Source organism: Otolemur garnettii, unplaced genomic scaffold, assembly GCF_000181295.1.
Source record: "Otolemur garnettii isolate 467f Iridium unplaced genomic scaffold, OtoGar3 scaffold00158, whole genome shotgun sequence".
NCBI lineage: Eukaryota > Metazoa > Chordata > Mammalia > Primates > Galagidae > Otolemur > Otolemur garnettii.
In genome coordinates this window covers 737,301-758,782 of record NW_003852553.1, presented here as the reverse complement: position 1 = coordinate 758,782, position 21,482 = coordinate 737,301, and the positions used below count along the sequence as shown (strand labels likewise).

The following is a 21,482-nucleotide window of genomic DNA, read 5'->3' as shown; positions in this document are numbered from 1 at the left end:
TCTCTTCACTCGCAAAAATAGGCTGGTTTAGAGAATAAATCTATAGTCACCATAGAAAGTCCTGTCAGTCCATCTTGAGACATTACCTGGTTAAATTCAAAAGTTTGCTATAATAACAAGACCAGCCCCTTGCACCAACAACCATCCCTTCCACTCATCCTTGGATCACAGGGAATCCTAGGGAGAAAAGGGTGGCCAGTATCCTTTTCTTACTCTTCAAGTGATCTGCCTTTTTAGTGATCCTCTTTCTCCTCAAAGCATTTGAGAAAATACAAAGTAACTCATAATTTGATAAAGGATGGGGACCTCAAATCTCAATTGTAGGTTCAAATCAACTCATGCCATTTCTCTTATGGTTTAAACCATATGAGCCATTGCACAATTTGCTCATTGATAGGACAGTGAGGTACACTTGCTATCATCCAATTGAGAAAGCGTTCACAGGAATATAGAGGCACACATATTTGTAGGCACTCCGCAAGACCTTAAATGTTCATACTGACATGTCTTCCCTCACGTCCCAATACCGTCAGGTGAGAAATGTCAGGGAAGCAGATTCTAGGTCCTAGCCTGCTGCTGGTAGGAAATGGAAGCCAGCTAGTCTCCAGAGGCCTCATTCTTGGTGAAATGGTTCTTTCAGAGCCTACGCTTTCCCATGCTAGAACGGAGCATGAGTACACCCTCGATGGGAGTCCCAGGGTTGTTGGCCATCTTTTGCCAAAGGCGTTGCTCTTCCCCCTGGGAGTCCATCCAATCCACATTCTTCCCATGGCTCACACCTGAGGGAGGGAAAGGGGAGCATTACACTTCACACATGAAATGTTTTGATTGCCTTTGGGGGGTGAATGACCCTTTCACAGGGGTTGCCTAAGACCATCCTGCATATCAGATATTTACATTACAATTCATAACAGTAGCAAAATTACAGTTAGGAAGTAGCAACAAGAATAATTTTATGGTTGGGGGTCATCACAACATGAGGAACTGTATTAAAGGGTCGCGGCATTAGGTAGGTTGAATACCACTGGTAGGCTTTTCATGTCCATCAAATGAGGACACCATTCACAGCTGAAAGGGCTGTCAGGAGAATTAGACAAAGGAATCTCTCAACCTCTGATGGGGCCTTCCCACCAGAAAGCATTTCACTGGCTTATTCTCATTAGTGTATCTGGTGAGTGTTGTTAGAATGGAATGAATCCTTTGCAGTCTGCCCTACTCTCTTCTGCCTAGATGATGTGAGACAAATCAGGATGGCCCTGGTGACCTATTTCCTCCTCACTTTGGTGGTTTAGCAGACAGCTAGTTCATCTGGACTGAATTAACATGACAGAGAAAACAGGCTGAACTGGGCTGAGGGCCTCTCTTTTCTTAACAAGGCCACTCTTATGACAGGAGGGGGTTTTCATTTTAGAGGCATAGATATCCCTGGCTCCCCTTAATTTACAAATAAGTAAAGAAATATAGGGATGGGATATTTCTCAGCAGAAATGGTGACCCTGGTACATGCAGACCATCTATGTCTGGCCTAGGCCATGGGTAATGAGAGTTTAGGAGGCTGCATGTGGCCTACTACCGTAACACCATGTATCTAATGTTGTAAACATGTATCTAACAACACTAGATACATGTTTACAACATTAGATCCCTGTTGAGGAATGAATCTAAGGAAAAAGAAAAGGGTTTCCTTTCAATTAAACCAGCATGAATAATAGCTGTAAATGCCAAACAGAACTCTGAAAATGACGAAGTAATGGTGATCTTGCAAGTTTATCTCTCCCCTGTCAGAAGCCTGTGCTGTCTTGGTGATCCTCTCCCAAGCAAAACCTGAAGCAAGGCCCAGGAAAGTACCTGAAGTTCACTTAGACTATAGTGTAAATGTCTATGAAATATAAACATTATACTCCCCAAATTTCAAGCCTAAAGACACAAAGTTCCAGTAGTCGTGTTTATATTTTAACAATGAATAGATCCTTAGCTAAAGGAGTGGAGCATCAGGATTCAGGTACAGCTGAAATTACAGATACATCTACTGCACCTCACACCTGCGGGAATCATGCCCCTGCCCCATGCCCAGTCACGGACCATCATGGAGTCCCCAAATCCCTCACCGCTTCCAGAATTCAAACGAACTCCTCCCAGAAAGATGTTGCTGGAAAAGGCCTCCTTGTCCCAGACGGTAAGTTCTAGGCAAACATTCCTTATATCCTGGGGATACAGGCCACTGAACATGAAAGTATGATTCCACTGAGGGTTAACACTCTTTTTTATTACCAGAGTTTTGTGCTTGGTGGCTTTGTTATCATCAGGGAGCAGGTAGCTGCAGGAGAAAACAAATCAAGCCACCAGTGAGATGGTAGGCAGGAAATGTCATCCTTGAGTAGTCATTTGTATTTCCTGTAATTCCTGGGGTGTGCAAGTGTGATACGTGTATTTGATTTTCTCTTCTAAGTTCATGTCCACTCAAATCTGAATTTATTTACAAGAATGGCTTATGCTTTCTTTCAAGAGGGGCAAAAGTAAAATGAACTCCTTTCTAATCCTATCTTGATCCTTCCCCCATCTTGAAAAGAAGAAGATCTCCTGTGATAGACACTATTGGATCCTCTGCTTTGTATCTTCTCGGCCCTCCTGTGAGTGGATTTACACTACAGCCAAGGTGGGCAGTTCCTTGCTGACATGCTTTCAGTTGCCCACCTTAAGCACCTGTGTCTCTTGCCTTCTCTAGTTGAGGAATTGGTGCTGTGTGAGCTGGCTCAGCTTATGTGCAGGGAACTCAGACACTGAACCCATAAGCAATGAATTCTGGAATTTGGTAGATGAGTCCCCTAGCTTCCCTGCCCTCCAAAGGAATAACCCCAAGGTACCTTCCATAAAGTTCCTCGTTGCTTCCCCAGTGGAATTGAGCCCTCATTGCCCACAGTGGTAACTTGCCCATTAACATATCTTTTTATCAGCTTCCCTCCCTTCTTCATTGTCTCATTTTCTTTGCTCTCTTGCTGGTGTTTCCTAAAACCTCTTCTCAAATAAAATGCCTGTACCCCAGGCCTTCTCTGCTATTGTTGAAATACTGTACTTGTCTCTAGGTATGTGATGAATATGATCTTTTTTTCCCTCTTTGGGGAGCACACTTTATGGTAGAAGACAGGCATGTGTATGGAATAATACACCAAACAAAAATGAAATATCCCACAAGCAAATGGCATTATAATAAAGATTGGTTAGGTCACTTCAGATTTCATTTTGTCTAGCAACCAAAGACTAATTATCTCCTAATATCCATCCCCCCCCTTATTTTTCTCTAAAAAATATCACAATATTTCTTTTAGGCACAAGGTTGCCCAGAATAAAGACTATATCTTCCAGCCTCCTTTGCAGCTAGTATACCCATGTGACTGAGTTCTGGCCAATGGGATCTGAGTATTTCTCTGTAAAACTTCAGGGAAGTGTCCTGCCAGCTGGAGTTTGGATAGAATAGCTGAAATTTGAGCTATCCTGGCCCAGGAGGTGGATAACATAATGATATAGCAAAAAAACTAGGTCCCTGATAATCGTGGTGTCATCACACTTCCATAGCTGCCCAGGATACCTTACCTTCAGTCTGTGTATACATGTATGAAGGAAAAAAAAAAAAACAACTTTTGTCTTGTTTAAGCCACTGTTATTTTGGCTCACAGACAGATGTAATGGTAATTGATATATTTTGTAATATTAAACTTCACAGAAGGGTCTATTCTTGTTCTCTTACTCTTTTTTAAATCTCTGGTCTTTTGATTTATATTTATTTATTTATTTAATTCTGAGACAGAGTCTCACTTTGTCACCCTCTGTAGAGTGCTGTGGAGTCATAGCTCACAGCAACCTCAAACTCTTGGACTCAAACAATTCTCTTGCCTCAGCCTCCCATCTAGCAGGGAGTATAGGTGCCCACCACAACACCCAGCTATTTTTACAGATGGAGTCTCACTCTAGCTCAGGCTGGTCTTGAACTCGTGAACTCAGGTGATCCATCCACCTTGGCCTACCAGAGTGCTGGGATTACAGGTGTGAGCCACCATGCCTGGCGCTCTCAGATCCTTTCAAATCACCTTAATGTTTAAGTATAACTAAACAGAGAATTTATTAGAAAGAATTACTGCCTTGCTTTTTTTCTTTCTAGACCAGAGATACTGTCCTTCATTTTTTTTTCCTGCTTCAAAGATTTTCAACATGATAAAGTGAAAACTGTTTTAGAAAATATTAAATACGCCTGAAAGCCACAGGGAGGCCACAGGCCAGGAGCCATCCCGTCATCCCACCAGACTGTGAGCAGCAGTGGCCTGAACTGAATGGTGGGGCTGCTGAAGCAAACTGCAGTGGCAGGATCCATAGAAAGCTTTTCTTCTATGCTTATGTCTACTGCAAGAAAGCACAAAGCCCAGCTGGACTGGGATGCAGGCATGGAAGCCTCCCAGACATCTGACTCTCTCCTCACTGTGGGCTTTACCAAAGTTAGAACAGGTGAGGGTAAAGGCTTGGTTCATCTTCTTGTAGGGAAAATATACTTTTCTAAGACAGCTTGAGGAAAGGAACAATATTATCAATGGACTCAAAGAATGAACCTCATGATGTAGCATCATGGGAATCTGTTTTACCTGCTGTGCTTCATAGTGTTCTGTGAGGGCTGGGCTTATATCTTACTTAGTTTTGAAATCACAGCATTTAGTACTTGGTACATATGCATTTGTGTGTTTGTTTGAATGAATTTAAAATAGCCTTCCAGTCCTAGTTCCTCTAATTCCAAGAGAAAAATCTTCAATAGTCAGAGATCAAGAGGGATTTGCTGTTTGGTTTGCCTATAATTGGGCAAGAATATTCATCTAAGGGGGCTGTATTCCCTCAAGAAATTGCCCTGTGCTCCACAAAGTGGGCACAAATGCTCAGCAGGCAGTCCCAGAGTCTCTGTAAAGTGGATAAGTCCAGGGAGAATGCTTTGACACCTCTACTTTTTATAATTTTCCCCAAGACAGCAAAACACCAGTGATCCAATATTTTGGTTGTTGTTGCATATTGCCAGGACTAATGATGACAACACACAATAACAAAATTTACATGTAGACAAGCATACCCCCTCCCCCACCTTCGACAAATGAATCTCATGGGAAAATTCCCAGTCTTGAGGGTAAGAGGGATGGGAACTCCTGAAATATTCTGGAAACAGAGTGACAGCTAAAAAAGGGATGTTCTCGCTGCACTTGTATTGTTTTAGAGGTAAAAGCCAACACTTATGGCTATTTCTCTCCTAAAACATTTTCAGTAAACAGAACATAGAAGTCTCACAGCCACCATTGGCTTGTGGATCACAGATCTTTTCACTTCCCATTAATTATCATCTGAAATGAGCTAAAACAAAATTACCCCTTCACAAAGCTATCGGAAGTGCCTCCTGACTTCACTGCTGTCAAATTCTTTGCCTCTTTGATGAACACTTCTAATATTCCTCCAGAGACTATAGGCAACTCCTTCTTCTTTCCCTTCTTAAAGGTCTTCTTTCCTGTATCAGCTACTGAAATGAGATTGAGATAGAGGGGAGAGAGAGAAAGAGAGAGATCCTGGGTTCGATTTCAAAATCCACAAAGATCATCTCCAAAGATATACTTCACTTGCTGATCAGAACACCCCTTACCATTGTTGTGTATTTTTTATTCATCGAAGAATTTTTACCCCATTGGCTTCCTTCTGGATAACTCTTTCATTTGTGTTTGTTGAAAAAAAATGAATGAAAGAATTTAAAAGTTTAAACAATACCCTACAAAGCACATATTTTCATAGGGTATAAGAGTATGGAATGCAAAGGACCCTAAGAGTTTCCTAGGGCACCATTTCTACTCTTAGTGATAAATGGCTATTTATCAAGTGCCAAAACTCCAAAAGAAAAAATTTCTTTTTTTTATATTTCCCTTTCTCTGCTTTCCTTTCCTCCACCCCTCCCTCCTTCCAAAAGAGAAAATTTCTTAACACCTTTCTTTGATATTTTAATCTTGTAAGTTGTAAGTTTCAGTTAGGACCAGCTCTAGAGGCCACAACCCAGGAACGATGACATTTTAGGGTCAGAGAAAAGTGTTTCCTCCACTTGACATTTTTATTCTGATGAAATATGCTCAACATGAATAATATCAACCACCACCATGACCGCCACCTTTATTTGGTACTGTTTTAAGCACTTCACATGTATGAATCTATTTAATCCTCCAAACATCCCCTTGAGGTGAGGAAAGTGAGGCCAGAAGATAGCAAGTTACTTGCACAGGATCAAACTGGAAGGTGAAACTGAATGGGAAGACTGAGGAGGCTGCCTGTGGGAGCTGATGGAAAACTAAGGGCAAGAGGGAGTTATAAGTTTATTCCATATGGAATTTTCCTTTGCATTCTATGCTCTAGGTCAACTACTTCCCCAAGCCTCCCTGAATAGCTATGAATGTCATAAATCCATGCAGCAGCTTCCTATACTCTGCTTCCAGAAGACTGTCCCCACATCCCAGGGAAGACCCTATATCTCTGGACTAACAGAAAAAAGTAAATCTTGCTATTAAATCTGCTTTCTGAGTATGAACTTGGTCTATTTCTTACAAGAATCTTGTACTCTTTCCTGTATAGATCATTGAGAGATTCTCAACTCTCCACAAGAGAGTAACACCTAACCCTTTATGTTTCATTTGTGTAATGCAATAGTAACATAGTTCAATTAATCTCTGATCTCAATTCAATTCCCATACTTCTAGAAACAGAATGCCATTGATCAAAGTCATTAATTTTTACACTACCTTGACGTTGATCTAGTGGAAGCATCAAGTTCTCCTCTGGGGGAATGTAACATAAAACAACTGTTAGTTCTCCTTTGTACTGAAGGCCAATATCAGGTGCAAACTCCACCTGGCCCAGGGGAGACAGTTGAAAACAAAAGAGTAAGAATGCTTGGCTTAGTATTTACAGTGCACATGAGAGTTCACAACATTTATTTGGTGGCCTAAATGTGACAATTCACCCCTATCTCAATGATGTTGGCTCTTGTTAGTTTAAGAGATGTCTTATGTATGAGAAAAGAAAGGGTGAAAAACTCTTTGAAGGCATTTACATGTAACTTTTAACATTAAAGAAAAAGGGATTTGAAAGAAGACATACAATACAAATCTGAGTGCCTGTGTTGCACCGTACACATGTAGTTTGGTGTAAGAGCAAAAATGAAGAAGCCACTAAAAGTAGCTCCAGAAGTTACTTCTCCCTCTTTATCCTGATATCTCAAAACTTTCCGAAATGGCCAAGTGCTGGGGAAGGTAGGTAGCAATGCTTGATTCATGCTGGGCTGCCAGACACTGGTTATTAAAAGCAACATTGGTAATTCACATCATTAAATTTCAACATGCAGAAGGTGATTTACTCAAATGTTGCTGGTGGAGATGTAAAATGGTGAAGTCTTTCTGTAAAAAAGTTTGCAAGTTTCTTTTAAGACTAAACAGGCAACTACAACACAACCCAGAAATTGTACTCTTGGGCATCTGTCCCAGATAAATGACAAATTGTCTGTAAATGAAAAAACTTACATACTAACAGTTGTGTCAGATTTATTTGTAATAGTAAAAAACTGAAAAGAATTCTAAATGGCCTTCAACAGGTACATGGTTAAAGAAGCTGTGATATATCTGCACCATGGAATTCTACCCAATAACACAAAAGGAACAGAATATTGATACATGCCACTACTTGAATGATTCTCTGGAGAATTATGCCAGCTGACAAAATCCAGTCTTAAAAGGATGTATACTGTATGATTGTATTTATGTAACAGTATTTAAATGGCAAAATTATAAAGCTGGAGAACAGATTAGTAGTTGCTGGGAGGCAGGGAGGAGGAGAAGTGGGAGGGAAGGAGTTTTGGTCATAAAAGTTCAACCCAAGGGACACCTTTGGAATTGTGCAGTGTCTTGACTATGGTTATGGTTTTACAAACTTACACAGGTGATAAAATTGCCTAAAACTAAATATACACACACAAATGAGTACAAGTGAAACTGGGAAATCTGAATAAAACTAGTGGATCATATTGATGTCGATATCTTGTTGTAATATCATACTACAGTATTGCTATGTGCTACCATTGGGGAAAACTATGATCTCCTTGTATTATTTCTTATAATTGAACGTGGATTTATAACCATCTCAAAATAAAAAGTCCAGTTAAATTCAATATACAAATATACCCAGAGCCTCTGTTCTATAGGTCTTCCACTTGCCACTGAGTCAGTTATACTTTGACAGATAGAGTTTACTGTTAAAAGTTAAACTTTCACAGATAGAATAGGAAATCAGGTGTTTCCTTCAGCTATCCAACTTCTGAGTCAAGGGCAGAGAACTGCTCTCCTCAGAGAGAGGGCAGATTGAAAGAGTTCTGAAATCTGGCCACTCATAGCAAAGCCAGAGGCAATTCAAAGCTCAGCCATAAATAAAATAAGTAAATATTAAAAATAAAATAAGTACTGAAACTATTACCAATAAAAGGAATCCTTGCATGATATTCATTCCTGTTGGCGGTGGTAGGAAAATTTATTAGTCAGGATGGTAAAAGTACTTGAAATATTATATTCAACCTTCTTATCACAGTAAAAATAAGATTGGTGATATGGTGAAATAGACTATGCATGTAATATTTTCTTACTCTAATTATTTTAGATTAAATTCCTTGTAAAGGGCTTTTGTTTTTAACAATTTCAGTAAATTTTAGTTTATGTGGATGTCATAAATAGAAAATGATAACATACATTATGGTATATTTGTGATGCCTATTACTTTTTTTTTTTTTTTTGCAGTTTTTGGCTGGGGCTGGGTTGGAACCCACCACCTCCAGCATATGAGGCCGGCACCCTACTCCTTGAGTCACAAGCGCTGCCTGCCTATTACTTTTTGGTACTATTGTCAATGAGAGGTGAAGTATTCGTCCCTTATTTTTGGGTCTGAGTGGGCTCTATGATTGCTTTTATTACTAGGAGAATATGAGAAGTGGCAATGTGCCAACAACACATATGATGGTTAAGAGACAGTCTCTTCAATAAATAGTGTTGCGAAGACTAGCTATCTACATGCAGAAGAATGAAACTGGACCTTTATCTCACACCATACATAAAAATCAACTCAAAATCTATTAAAGACTTAAATATAAGCCATGAAACTATAAAAGTGATAGAAAATATAGGGGGAAAGCTCCATGACATTGGTATGAGCAATGAATTTTGGGATATGATCCCTAAAGCACAATTAACAAAAGCAAAATTAGACAAATGGGATTGCATGAAACTAAAAATCTTCTCTGCGCAGCAAAGGGAACAATCAACAGAGTAGAGAGAGACCACCCATGGAACGGTGGCTAATATTTGCAAATCATACATATGATAGATGTTTAATATTCAAAATACATAAGGAATTAAAACAACTCAATAGTAGGAAAACAGTTGAGTTAAAAATGGGCAGTGGATCTAAACATACAGTTCTCAAAAGAAGATATATAATAGCCAACAGGTACATGAAAAAAATGCTCAGCATCACTAATCATCAGGTTAATGCAAGTTACAACCACAATGACACATCCCCTCACACTTGCTAGAATGGCTATTATCAAAATGAAAACAGACAAGTGTTAGAGAACATGTGGGGGAAAGGGAACCCTTGCACACTGTTGGAGAGAGTGTAAATTAGTACAGCCACTATGGAAAACAGTATGGAGGTTCCTCAAAAATCAAAAATAGAACTACCATGTATATGATTTGTGAGGAAACGAAAGCATTATGTTGAAGAGATATCCACAGCTCCCCATGTTCATTGCAGCATTGTTCACAATAGCCAAGATATAGATTCATCCTAAGTGGTCATCAATGAATGAACAGTGAAAATGTAATATATGCATACAATGACATACTATTCAGCCTTACAAAGGAAGGAAATACTGTCATTTGTGACAATGTGAATGACACTGGAGGATATTATGTTGACTGAAATAAACTAGTTACGAGAGGATAGTATAGCATGATCTTGCTTATATGTGGCATCTAAAAATGTCGAAGTAACAGAAGGAGAGAGTAGAATGGTGGCTACTAAGGGCTGGGGTGGGATCGGGGTTGGGGAGATGTTGGTTTAACTATACAAAATTTCAGTGAGACAGGAGGAATAACTCTGAGAGATCTATTGTACCAGCATGGTGACCCCAAGTAATAAAAATGTATTGTATTCTTGAGAATTACTAAGAGAGTAGATTTTATATGTTTGCACCAGAAAATAAATATTTGAAGAAATGCATATCGGGAGGTGCCTGTGGCTCAAGGAGTAGGGCACCAGCCCCATATACTGGAGGTAGCAGGTTCAAACCCGGCCAAAAACTGCAACAACAACAACAAAAGAAATGCATATGTTGATTAGATTGATCTAGCTATTCCACAATGTGTACATATTTCAAAACAACATGTTTTATATGATAAGCATATACAATTTTTATGTGTCCATTCAAAATAATTCATGAACAGCATTAAAAACAAAAAGAAATGGGGAAGTCCCTGTGGCTCAAGGAGTAGGGTGCCGGCTGGCCCCATATACTGGAGGTGGTGGGTTCAAACCCAGCCCCAGCCAAAAACTGCAAAAACAACAACAACAACAAAATGCATTTGGCACGTGTTTGTATGTGGGTGATTTCTGTGACTTTCTCTATTAACTGACCTATTATTGGTCATGATGGCTGGGAGAAGAGAATTTCTACTGCACAGAAAGTTCAATGTCAGAGAAATGGTGATGGTTGCTCCAACATAAGTACAAAGAAATTACTGTAGGAAGGAGATTAGTCCAAATTGGTATAAGGAGGTGGCCCTTGCCTGGTCCTTAAAGGATGGGATCTGAAGACAGATGAAGATAGTAGGGAACAAGGTTACCCTAAGTCAAGAAGGCTGTATAGGCACAATATAGTGGGGACCATGTTAAATGTGGTTATGGATTGGTAGAAAGTCAGATGTGATTAGGGAGGCGTGTGTGTAGGGAGACAGTAGCAAGGGGGATGGAAATAAGATGTCTATGCTGGGTTCCCTAGCAGACCCTAAGACATGAACTTAATTTATAATGATATTTTTTTTTAAGAGACAGAGTCTCACTTTGTCACCTTCGGTAGAATGCTGTGGTGTCACAGCTCACAGCAACCTCCAGATCTTGGGCTTAGGTGATTCTCTTGCCTTAGCCTCCTGAGTAGCTGAGACTACAGGCGCCTGCCACAATGCCCGGCTATTTTTTTGTTGTTGTTGCAGTTTGGCTGGAGCCGGGTTTGAACCCATCACCCTACTCACTGAGCCACAGGTGCTGCCTCAATTTATAATGATTTATTAGAAGGATAGTGGGGCACTGTGACTGACAGTGATGAAGGCTTAAGGGTGTGGTATAAGGCAAAGTTCTATGGAGGGTAACTTTTGTTCAGTCCACAGGGGAACTCTAGAGATATAACAGATCACACCATAGAGTTGTTCCAATCAGAGGCAAGGGAGTTGGGGTGTTTATGCTCTTTCACCCATTAATCATTGATCAAAGGCTCTGCTCACTTCCAGGAGACTTAAATACCTAAACCTCTCTGGCTTTTTATTCCCACGGACCACGCCCATTCCAGCAGCCTGAGGACTCTCCTCCCACAATGATTGGCAGGGGTTGGCTGGTGAGAGTGAAAGCTATGGGAGTCATGTTTGCATGGGTAGAGCACTGACATCCTTGGTTGCTCCAGAGGGCTGGGCCATATCAGGGGAGAACTGGGTGCCAGGTGATGGTTAGCATTTATTCAAACCATATCCCAAAGCAACAGGTAACATTGATATTATCTGAGCAAGAGTGTGAAGTAAGCAGATGACTCCCACTATCTTCTGCTTTCTGCAAAGCGAGCCACTTTCCCTTGGAGTACGGGAGAGATCTCCAGTTCATTTACAGGGGTAAAGTGGAGTAAGAAATTACAAAAGTCTACCAAAACTGACAAATAAAGACACAGCCTTTAATCTTAGTAATAGTTCCACAGAAACTTACATTTTCTCTCTGCCTAAAAGCAGAATAAGAGAATGTTTCCTTGGAAAAAACACTTAGGCTTATTGTTGATTTTCAAAAGTCCTTGTTTTTATAATAGCATATTATATTAGCATATTATGGGAAAGCATGAAAAGTAATTCATATTGACAAACCCTTCTCTACCTACCCAACATGCCTTTCAGAAGGATAATGAGTTATAGCTAATAAATAAACCTATGTCATGCAGTAAAATGGAAGTTACACTGTGAAGGTACTTTACAGTACGTTTGGTATCTTGAGTTCTTTCTCTGTATCAGCCTTCTCACTTGCCTAGTGTTGTAAGCCCTAACCCATACAAAGGTAGGTATTGAGAAACTTTCACTAACACTGACTCAACAGGCAATAAGGCCATATGTCTTTCCAGCACCCCTTTCGAGCTGCAGAAGGATGCCAGTATTTCTGAATGCTTAAAGACTATTAATTCTGACTACCTATTACTTGGGAAATCAGTCCTTGTAGTTCACACTTCACCTCCTCGACTGCATAAGCTACAAGAAATGTCATGTCTAAGGATGGCTTGCAGTATGTCTGCAGCTGATGGAGTGATGATTGCATCGAAATGACTAAGACAAGAGACTAAGATCGACATGACACTGCACCTAGCTGGCTGATAATGAACTGCACAGAGCCGAGCTCAGCCTGGGGATGAGGCAACAGAGAGCATACCTTTGCACTTGCCCTCCCGTGTTTGGAAGACATGGTATCTAAGCAAGTCTCAGTCTCCAGCTTTTTTCCACGTGGCAGAGGAAGATGGTGTGCATTACAGACATCAACTTCTGTTGGGTTCCCCAGAAACCAGTTCTGAGGTAAGGATTCTTATGCAAGTGATTTATTAAGAGAGTGCTCCCCAGAGAGACCAGGGAAGGGGTGGCAGAAGCAGGACAGGGATGGGCACAGTCTTGGGCAAAGTTCCATCAGTTTGGCCTGCTCTGACAGGCGCACTCTCAGTTTTCCCCACTCTCGGTAAGGGAAGTGTGTCTTCATACACCCCCCACTTATGGATGGTTCACTAAGGGTTACCTTGTGGCAGAGAACACAACTCTCAGGACTTTTGGCTCTCTGTTCATGTGAACAAGAAAGAGGCTGCAGTAACCAAAGGCTGGCTTCTAAAGAGAGTTTGAGGTGGAGGCTGTTGTGGCAAATCTGACAGACACAGGAGTCTGAAGGGGTCTAACACAGGACTGATGTTGTTCCTTAGTGAACACAATCAGAACGTTCTACCGTCAGCAGGCTCAGAGAGACCTGGAGCTGCTTCCCTCTCATACTAGAACGTGAACAACACAATCATAATGTGGAAGTGATTACTATGGAAAATTATTGGTCCCTGAGCACAGAAGAGGCCTGGGGGAGAGGTCTGGGAGAGCCTAGATAACATTCCAGCAAAATCTTTTAACCATTTCCAGGAAGCTGACTGGAAAGGTACTATTTTTCTTTCCAAACTGGTTTCCAAAGAGCCCTTCTATGTGCTTTAATGTTAACTTCATGACAGATAAATTAGTTTTATGTACTAAGATGCATGTACTGTGTCATGCATCATATGATGTCTGACAATTAAGTTTGTGAACTCATCCTAGAAAAAGTGCTACGTATTTCATTGTTGAATGCCACCCTAGCAACCTTCAAAGTACTTCCCTCAGGAAGCCATGCACAGATACCAGCTTTGAGTCCACCCTTCAGACTAATTTTGAAACTCTTTTTCTGGAAGAACCATCTGAGGTGTCATTCGAAGGTGTCTACAGTGACATTCAGCAATGAGGCATACAGCACTTTTTCTAGGAGGATTTTGTGAGCTTCATTGTTAGTTTGCATTATGATATCTTGGACATTTTCTAAATATGATTCTTGTTGATATTACACAAAGGAAGTGACTAACAGGAGACTGCTAAGTCATATTAAGTGCTACCTTTTACAGTGAAGATTTTCATTCAATTCCAAGACACTTGATGCTGTAATGGCCAAGTCATTTTTATATTTAATATCAGGGAGATAATATGCTATTGTGGACTTGTTCATTTTTAATACTATACTTCCTATCTCCATCAGATTTATGTCAGTCATGATCTTGCAAGTTATGCTTAAGGAATTTTTTTAAAATTTTATTTTCAATCTGACCCATAGCCTAAACATACCACCCTAAATTTTCCATGAGTTATTCATAGCAAATTTAAAGTTAACAGTTACAAAACTCCATCAGCAAATTGTATATAACTTCTGAGTCTCAGTTTCCTCATCTATAAAATGGAACTAATGATACTTACCTGATAGGGTTGTTGTAACAATTAATTGAGAACAATGCTGCTGTTGATAAAATGGAGAACATCATTTGTTTTTGCTATCTAGTATCCCTCACCATTCCCTTAGTTCCTGGATTCCCTTTGGGGCAATCCACCTTCAGGACCATGGTATATCCTCTTTATCTTAAGCCAGCTAATGCAGTTTTCCACTCTGCCTGCAGTTTTCCACTCTGCCTAGTTTTTCTAACTAGGCTCAGATTAGAAATTTTGTAATTAGAATTAGGAGAACAAGACCCAAGGCACTGGTTAGCGACTATTGGGGAGAAACTCTCTCCTCTCTTGGACAGTGTGGTGCAAAGATGAAAGGCTGGTAGCCCCTATAGCCATTAGAGCCCAGGAGAGACAGGCCTGGCCCTAGTGAGGGAGGCCAACACTGTGTGGAACTTGAAAATGAAACCAAGAAAGAGGAGAGGAGGAGAGACCAAGAGACTGCAGGGTCATGATAAGATTTGAGTATCTGAAGTCGACCACAGTGGCTTACTCCTGTAATCCTAGTATTCTGAAAGGCCATGGCAGGAGGATTGCTTGAAAATAGGGTTCAAGACTAGCCTGAGCAAAGTCAGACTCCCATCTCTACTAAAAAATAGAAAAGTTAGTCTGATGCGGTAGCACATGCCTGTATTTCCAGATACTTGAGAGGCTGAGGCAAGAGATTGCTTGAGCGCCGGAGTTTGAGGTTGCTGTGCGCTAGGCTACCATGGCACTCTAGCCTGAGCAACAGAGTGAGATTCTGACTTTAAAAAAAGTTTAAAAAAAAAAAAAAAGATTTGAGCATCTGGATCAAGTTCTAGCTGATCACTGATGGCCAGTAATTTCCCTTTATTTTTTGAGCACTATGATCTGGGCTTTCTGTGAATTGCAATACAATGACTCCTAAGTAAGATGTATACTACTTAACATTTATTGAGAACTTACAATGTTCCTGATAGAATGCTGGCAGTCTCATGTAAAATGCTTATTCAAGCCTCACAACAGCCCTAAAAGCTACATCCAATGATTATATTACAAATGAGAACACCAAAGCCTAGGAAGTTAAGTAATTTGCCTAGCATTGCATAGGCAGTCATGGAACCAAGAAAGGGTGATTTGAATCCACCATCTTTATCATAATGTTCTTTTGCCTCTCTGTATATAAAGAACAACCTTTGGCTGCATAAATGTGACCATTTTTACCTCCCTTGTATCATTAAAAATTCCCGTAAATGTAGAGAGACCTCAGTTGCTTAGAGTGAATCCAAGGAATGGTTGGTCTAGATTAGAACCTGCCATATGGCATTATCATTTAATTTCTATAGCCAGCTCTCAGTATTTTGTAAATAACTCAAGACCTAGCTTAAGTATACCAAAAGTAGAAATGTAAGAAACAAGATACTTTAATTGTGGGTAGTATACATCCTGCTTGTGGTCTGAATTGTAGGGAATGAGAAATAAAGATAATGTTTTGAGATTGGTCATGTTCTATGGACTTAGTTTTGCCTCCCTGAACTAAAGCCTTTCTCCTTCCAATAGGATCATAAAATACATTCCTTTTGTTTATCCATGGAGAACATCAAATGATTAATACATTTTTTCGTGAGAAAAAATGAACGATTATGTGACTTGTATTATACAATCTATATTGACAAAGAACTTCCAAAATTCCAAAACAATGAATTTATAGTTATTATAATATTATTCGAGAATTTACTTCACTAATCTTTGTTGATTATCACTTGAGATTTGGAAGTCTTCAGATTCTTAAGACTGTGACATAAATTTCATTCCTAACTTGTCTCATTGCATAATTGTTTGGCTATCTGGAAGCATTTCCTACCTTAGGCTGAAGCACAAACCACTCGTCACTTGGATTTTCAAAGTTCCATGAGTCAAAAGGAATCTCTACCTCCCCAAGGAAGCTGTTATGTCCAAATCGATCATAGTGCCAGACTGAGAGCTGAAGAGTTCTTGTTTCCAGCTGGGTATGGCTGATGGTGTACTGCAATGAGATTACAATATTACACTCCACAAAAGAGGTTGTATCTAATTTCAGGACAGGTTGAAATTTACTTCTCACATCTTTCAGGTCACATGCATCAGTAATATAAACAAAACAACATAAAGAAAAGATTTCCTTTTCCTTTGTTTCTGCCACAATTGAGGTTCTATTCCATAAACTCGTTTTGTGCCAGATTTAGCAATGAAAGGTATATAAACACATTATGTGAGGGGGAGATAAACTCTGGATACTGTATAAATAGTGTTAGGTGATAAAGCTTATTCTCTTTCCAGTTTTACTTGTTTTTTATTTGCCTAATTATTTTTCACATTTACTTTGTAAGTTCAAGATTTACTATATCAATTCTTCAACTTCTCTGTCTTAGTCATAATAAGAATCCTCAAATCTAGCAAAGTATTAACAATGAGGAATTTGCAAAGCCTGGATTTCATAAAGTGTGTCTAAGTGCAGAGGTGAAAAGATGTACACGTAGAATGAGCAGAAAGAAGATATTGTTGGGCTAGTGTTTCCTTTTCCAACAGAATGTTATCCAGGGCCACATGTTCATACACCCTCCAACCTTCTGCTTGTTCTATGCAACCACCTTCTGGGTGGTTGGTTCAGATTCCTGATCTCGGATTTGTGTTTATTTCTGTCCTTACTATTATGATTAATGTTGGCTCCCTGCTTCCTTAATTTACCCTCTCTCTGTGTTTACCTGTTTGTTCTGCTTGAGCTCATCTCTGCTAGCCAGTTATGGCAGTTGAACTTGCTTTCTGCCTGTATTTATTCCTTTTTAGTTTGATCTAAACTAGTTGTGCCATGGAGAACTAGTTATCCATGGAGAACATCCATTTATGCCCCCACTGACACACATAGGCACAGGGCTTTCTGCTCTCACCAACTTCCTGCTATGGTAGACTATGACTATATTTTTCTGGGTCATTAAACTCATAGATTTCCTTAGGATTGGTAATCACTTCCACATTCCATTCTTGCTGGATCTTTCTTATCAGGCTAGATTGGCCCAGGGTGAGAGAAAGGGTTGTTACATAGAAGCCCATTGGCTATGGAAATTTCTATAGGAATAGATCATATTTTTTTTCTAGACCATTCTCTTTGAGATTTCTCAAATCTGACCCTCAACTACATAGTGCATTAACCATATGCCTAAATTTAGCCAAATTCTGAAACCTCAACAAGAAGCAGCACATATCCCTGCTGTGTTAGCAGAACAATGAATGTGTGCTAAGTGACTCGTTAAGTTGGTGTCAAAACTGTGAGAAACTTCTTTCAGGGTAAAGAAAAGCACAGTTTGCCCAAAGGTGAAACATACTTTTTGACAAGCTGCATCAGCTGAGATGTAATTTTGGTACATCATTGCTACTTAAAATACAAATTCAGCAGAAGCAGTGCCCACAGAGAAGTAAACAAAATAAGAGTAGTTGGTTTACATTAATTTTTTTCCAAAAGATGTTAGGAAAGCCAAGGGCATTATGCACATATGATAATTTATTCATATTCCAACTTTCTAAAACATATACAAGCCTTGACATGCAAATAAAAGAATCTCTGTAGTTCCTTCTAAACCAAAGAGGTTGTGAACAGTATCACATGGGCTTATGATGACAGACAATTAACTTACCTTTAGTGTTTCATTGAATTCTGGATTGGTGCCTGTTCTGATTTTGGTCTTGCGCTTATTGTTTCGGGACTTGTCAGGAAGAAGGTATGACTTGACATAACTGCAGATAATAAAATATAAAAGTAACTATTGGGGAACATCTATTTGTAAGAAATGCTCAGAGACTTCAGTGAATAAAAGAGGCAAAGGGCAGTGATCATAAGAAACAGGGCCAAAGCTTAAAAAAGTTAACTCTGGGCCTTCCATAAGAGAGAAGCAGTAAAGTGCCTCAGTAAAAGAGTATAGGGTCTAAACTCCAGTCAATTGTTTGAGTCACTCCTTGCCTCATAGGTTTTGGTGACTTCAAGAATGTACTTAACCTTCCTGTGGCTCACTTTTTCATCTGTAAAACTTGGAAAATAACAATATCTAACCCATGGCATTGTGAGGATTGCATTAGTTGACATAAACATGGAGCTGCCATATTGTACTTTTTAATAAATGTAATCTATTATTATTATCATCATCAATGGTCTCTTAAACTCTCTGGGGTTATATACCTCTCCAGTCTTAGTCCTGTCTTCCAATGTCTGGGAATGGAGTCAATGGTAGTCGGCAAACAAAAGAAAATGGTGAAATAGAAGGAACAGAAAATAACCTGAAATCAAGATGGCAATTCTAACACCTTGCTTCGAACTATCTCAGGAGCCTCTTGAAGTAGGGGCATAATAGTCGACTCAGAAATGTATAAGATGTGCATAATTGAAGTGTATAAAATGCTACTAGAGTTTGGAACCATATCTTCTGGGGTTTTAGATGTCATCTTTCCATGCTAGTTAGAATAACCATATTGGTCTCATAGCCCTCTGAAATTTAATTAAGGAGGCAGGTGGACCTGTATGTAGTCAGAGTCCATTTATTTGTTTTATCTTAGGAACCAGCTTCACTGAGTTATTTATTGGACCTAGGTCAGGTATTGTACAGAAAAGAGTGAACGTGGGTACACTTCTAACAAGATTTAGGCCTTACAATCCTTGGTCCCAGACACTATCCAAGAATTTGGTGGGGTCAGGGTCCTAGCATTCCCAGAACTGAAAAAAATGGCTCACTGTGCCCAAACTCTTTGTATAAATAGTATGACTTATGCTGAACATGTTATTTCCCTCTGGGAGACTGGCAATATGGTCTGTGATAAGCTCAGTTTCCAACAAGCTTCCCTAGTAGACAGAATTTCACAGTGGTTGTCACGAATCATTACTGAGGGAATGAAATGCATCCTAGGTGACTCAATTGGGAAGGACCCTTAGAAACTTGAGCCTGGTTTCTTTAGGATTTTGGTACATATACCTTTTCTCTTTGCTGATTGTAACAATAAGCAGAGTCCTGTGAAAACTAGCGAATCACTGAACCTAACAGTGGTCTTGGGGACTCCTGACACCTCTTAATATCTAGCTTCTCTCTAATGTGCCACGGTCCATATGGCCTCCTCCTGTTCTTCAGAGGCTTACCCTTAGAATCCTAAGAGCTTATTATTGGCCTTTTGAGTTGTTTGGTTGGGTAACACCATGGTAATTTTCTCTGGAATATTTCCCTCATAATAGGATACTTTTGTACATCCTAGGTGTGCCAACATATCAGCTTTCTACCTCAAAGAGCTGCCTCTTGTGCAAACTACAAATACATCAGTTCCAAATCATGTTGAGTAAGGGCTTTTTAAAAACCAGGTAACCAAGGACACAACCATTATACATGTACTTTAGAGAATAAATATTTAGAAGTGGAAAGTGACAACTCTCTGAGAAGGCTTTGAATCAAGAGGATTGCTAAGACTTTTCTGAAAAAGAAACACACATACAGACAAAGCAATGATTGAAATAGTCTGAAGAACATGCTATATGCTTACGCATCTGTCCTCTGTTTCTTTTCATCTCCTATGGCCAGATTTCTACAATTCTTGACAAAAATGTAGAGCCCTCCGGTTTTGTAGCAGTAGCTGATATGGAGAAGAATTTCACCACTGACTTTCACGTTGCCATAGTCTCCTGTTTCACTGTAAACACTCATCATGCTATTAAGGCTGGTCTGGAAAATATAAACAAGATGAAAAGAAGGCATCCAGTGTTATTCCAATAATCTTTTCACAGAATCAACCCTCTTAATTCAATTATAATTCCTGTTTGTTATAATAAGCAAGGAAGTCTAGGGTAAGGAAATAAAGCAAAAGTCACTTGTTTTGCTTGTATTATATACAACTCCAGTCTGAGACAAGATAACAGATTTAGTACCATTAATAAGGAAGACCGGAAACTTGTTGAGAAGGAAAGCATTGTCTTTCTGGTTTAGTGAATAACTGATGTTGTGTTCTTTGGAGCTGATTCTCCACACCTCCTAGGGAGAGAGTCACTCTGTATATTCCTGCATATCTATAGGCAGGTACAGAAGCTCGATCTTCAAAGAGATGTTTCTCAAAATCAATCTCCCGAAGGAGCACATTGAGGCGAACTGCCATGTCTTGAGCAAGGGGAGCTTATCACCTACAAATAACCTGTGGCCACCTGAGTAGTATAAGACCAAGCCTTTGTAAACCTCTGCAAAATTGTGATCCACAAAATATAACACTAAACAATAAAATCACACACCAAAGAATCAACAAAATAATTTAAAAAAACCAGTCCAAATCAACCAAAATGAATGAAGCTTTTGACAAGGCACCAATGATATGAAATATATTTTACATTATAGTAGTCCCCCTTATCCATAGTCTCACTTTCCATAGTTTCAGTTACCTGTGGCTACCTAAAGTCCAAAAATATTAAATAGAAAACTCCAGAAGTAAACAATTCATAATTTTTAAATTGTGTGCTCTTCCGAGTAGCATGTGCCATCCTGCTTCACCCTTCCCAGGATATGAATCATCCCTTTATCCAGTAGATCCAATCTGTGAGTGCTACCCAGCCATCACCTAGTTATCTTAGTTATCAGATCAACTTCCTTACTTTCACAGTGATTGTGTTCAAGTTACCCTTAGTTTATTTAATAATGGCTTCAAAACTCAAGAGTACTGAGGCCAGCAATTCAGATATGTCAAAGAGAAGCCAAAGGGTGCTTCCTGTAAGTGGAAAGGTGATCTTGGAGTTCCTTGGCTAAGGTTCACTACTATATACATGGTTTCAGGCATCCACGGGGAATCTTGGAACATATTCCCTGCAGATAAGGGTAACTACTGTAAATGTAATAAAATTATCCCTTAGCACTGGAAGCAAACAATCTATATCTTATTAACTATCACAAAAGACCACCTGGGAGGCTTTCATGAATGGGGGAGCGTAGCTTCAAAAGCCCTCTTCTGTGAACTGGGAAGAAAGGACTATGGTGAGGACAAAGGCAACTTAGACTTTTCTCTTCTCTTCTCTTCTCTTCTCTTCTCTTCTCTTCTCCTCTCCTCTCCTCTCCTCTCCTCTCCTCTCCTCTCCTCTCCTCTCCT

The 21,482-nt window shown here is 39.7% G+C and overlaps 1 protein-coding gene across 2 annotated transcripts in view; it reads right to left on the bottom strand.

Moving 5' to 3' along the window:
* Positions 1–636: 636 nt before the first annotated feature.
* Positions 637–21,482, bottom strand: part of SYTL5 (synaptotagmin like 5) — a 114,644-nt gene continuing 93,798 nt past the window's right edge. For both annotated transcript variants that reach the window (XM_003799881.1, XM_003799880.1), the window contains 7 exons: positions 19,902–20,080; positions 18,020–18,119; positions 16,213–16,374; positions 6,796–6,909; positions 5,395–5,525; positions 2,109–2,317; positions 637–779 (listed from right to left, as the gene is read on the bottom strand). In XM_003799881.1, the coding sequence (XP_003799929.1) occupies positions 637–779; positions 2,109–2,317; positions 5,395–5,525; positions 6,796–6,909; positions 16,213–16,374; positions 18,020–18,119; positions 19,902–20,080 (1,038 nt within the window). The remainder of the gene's footprint in view (positions 780–2,108; positions 2,318–5,394; positions 5,526–6,795; positions 6,910–16,212; positions 16,375–18,019; positions 18,120–19,901; positions 20,081–21,482) is intronic.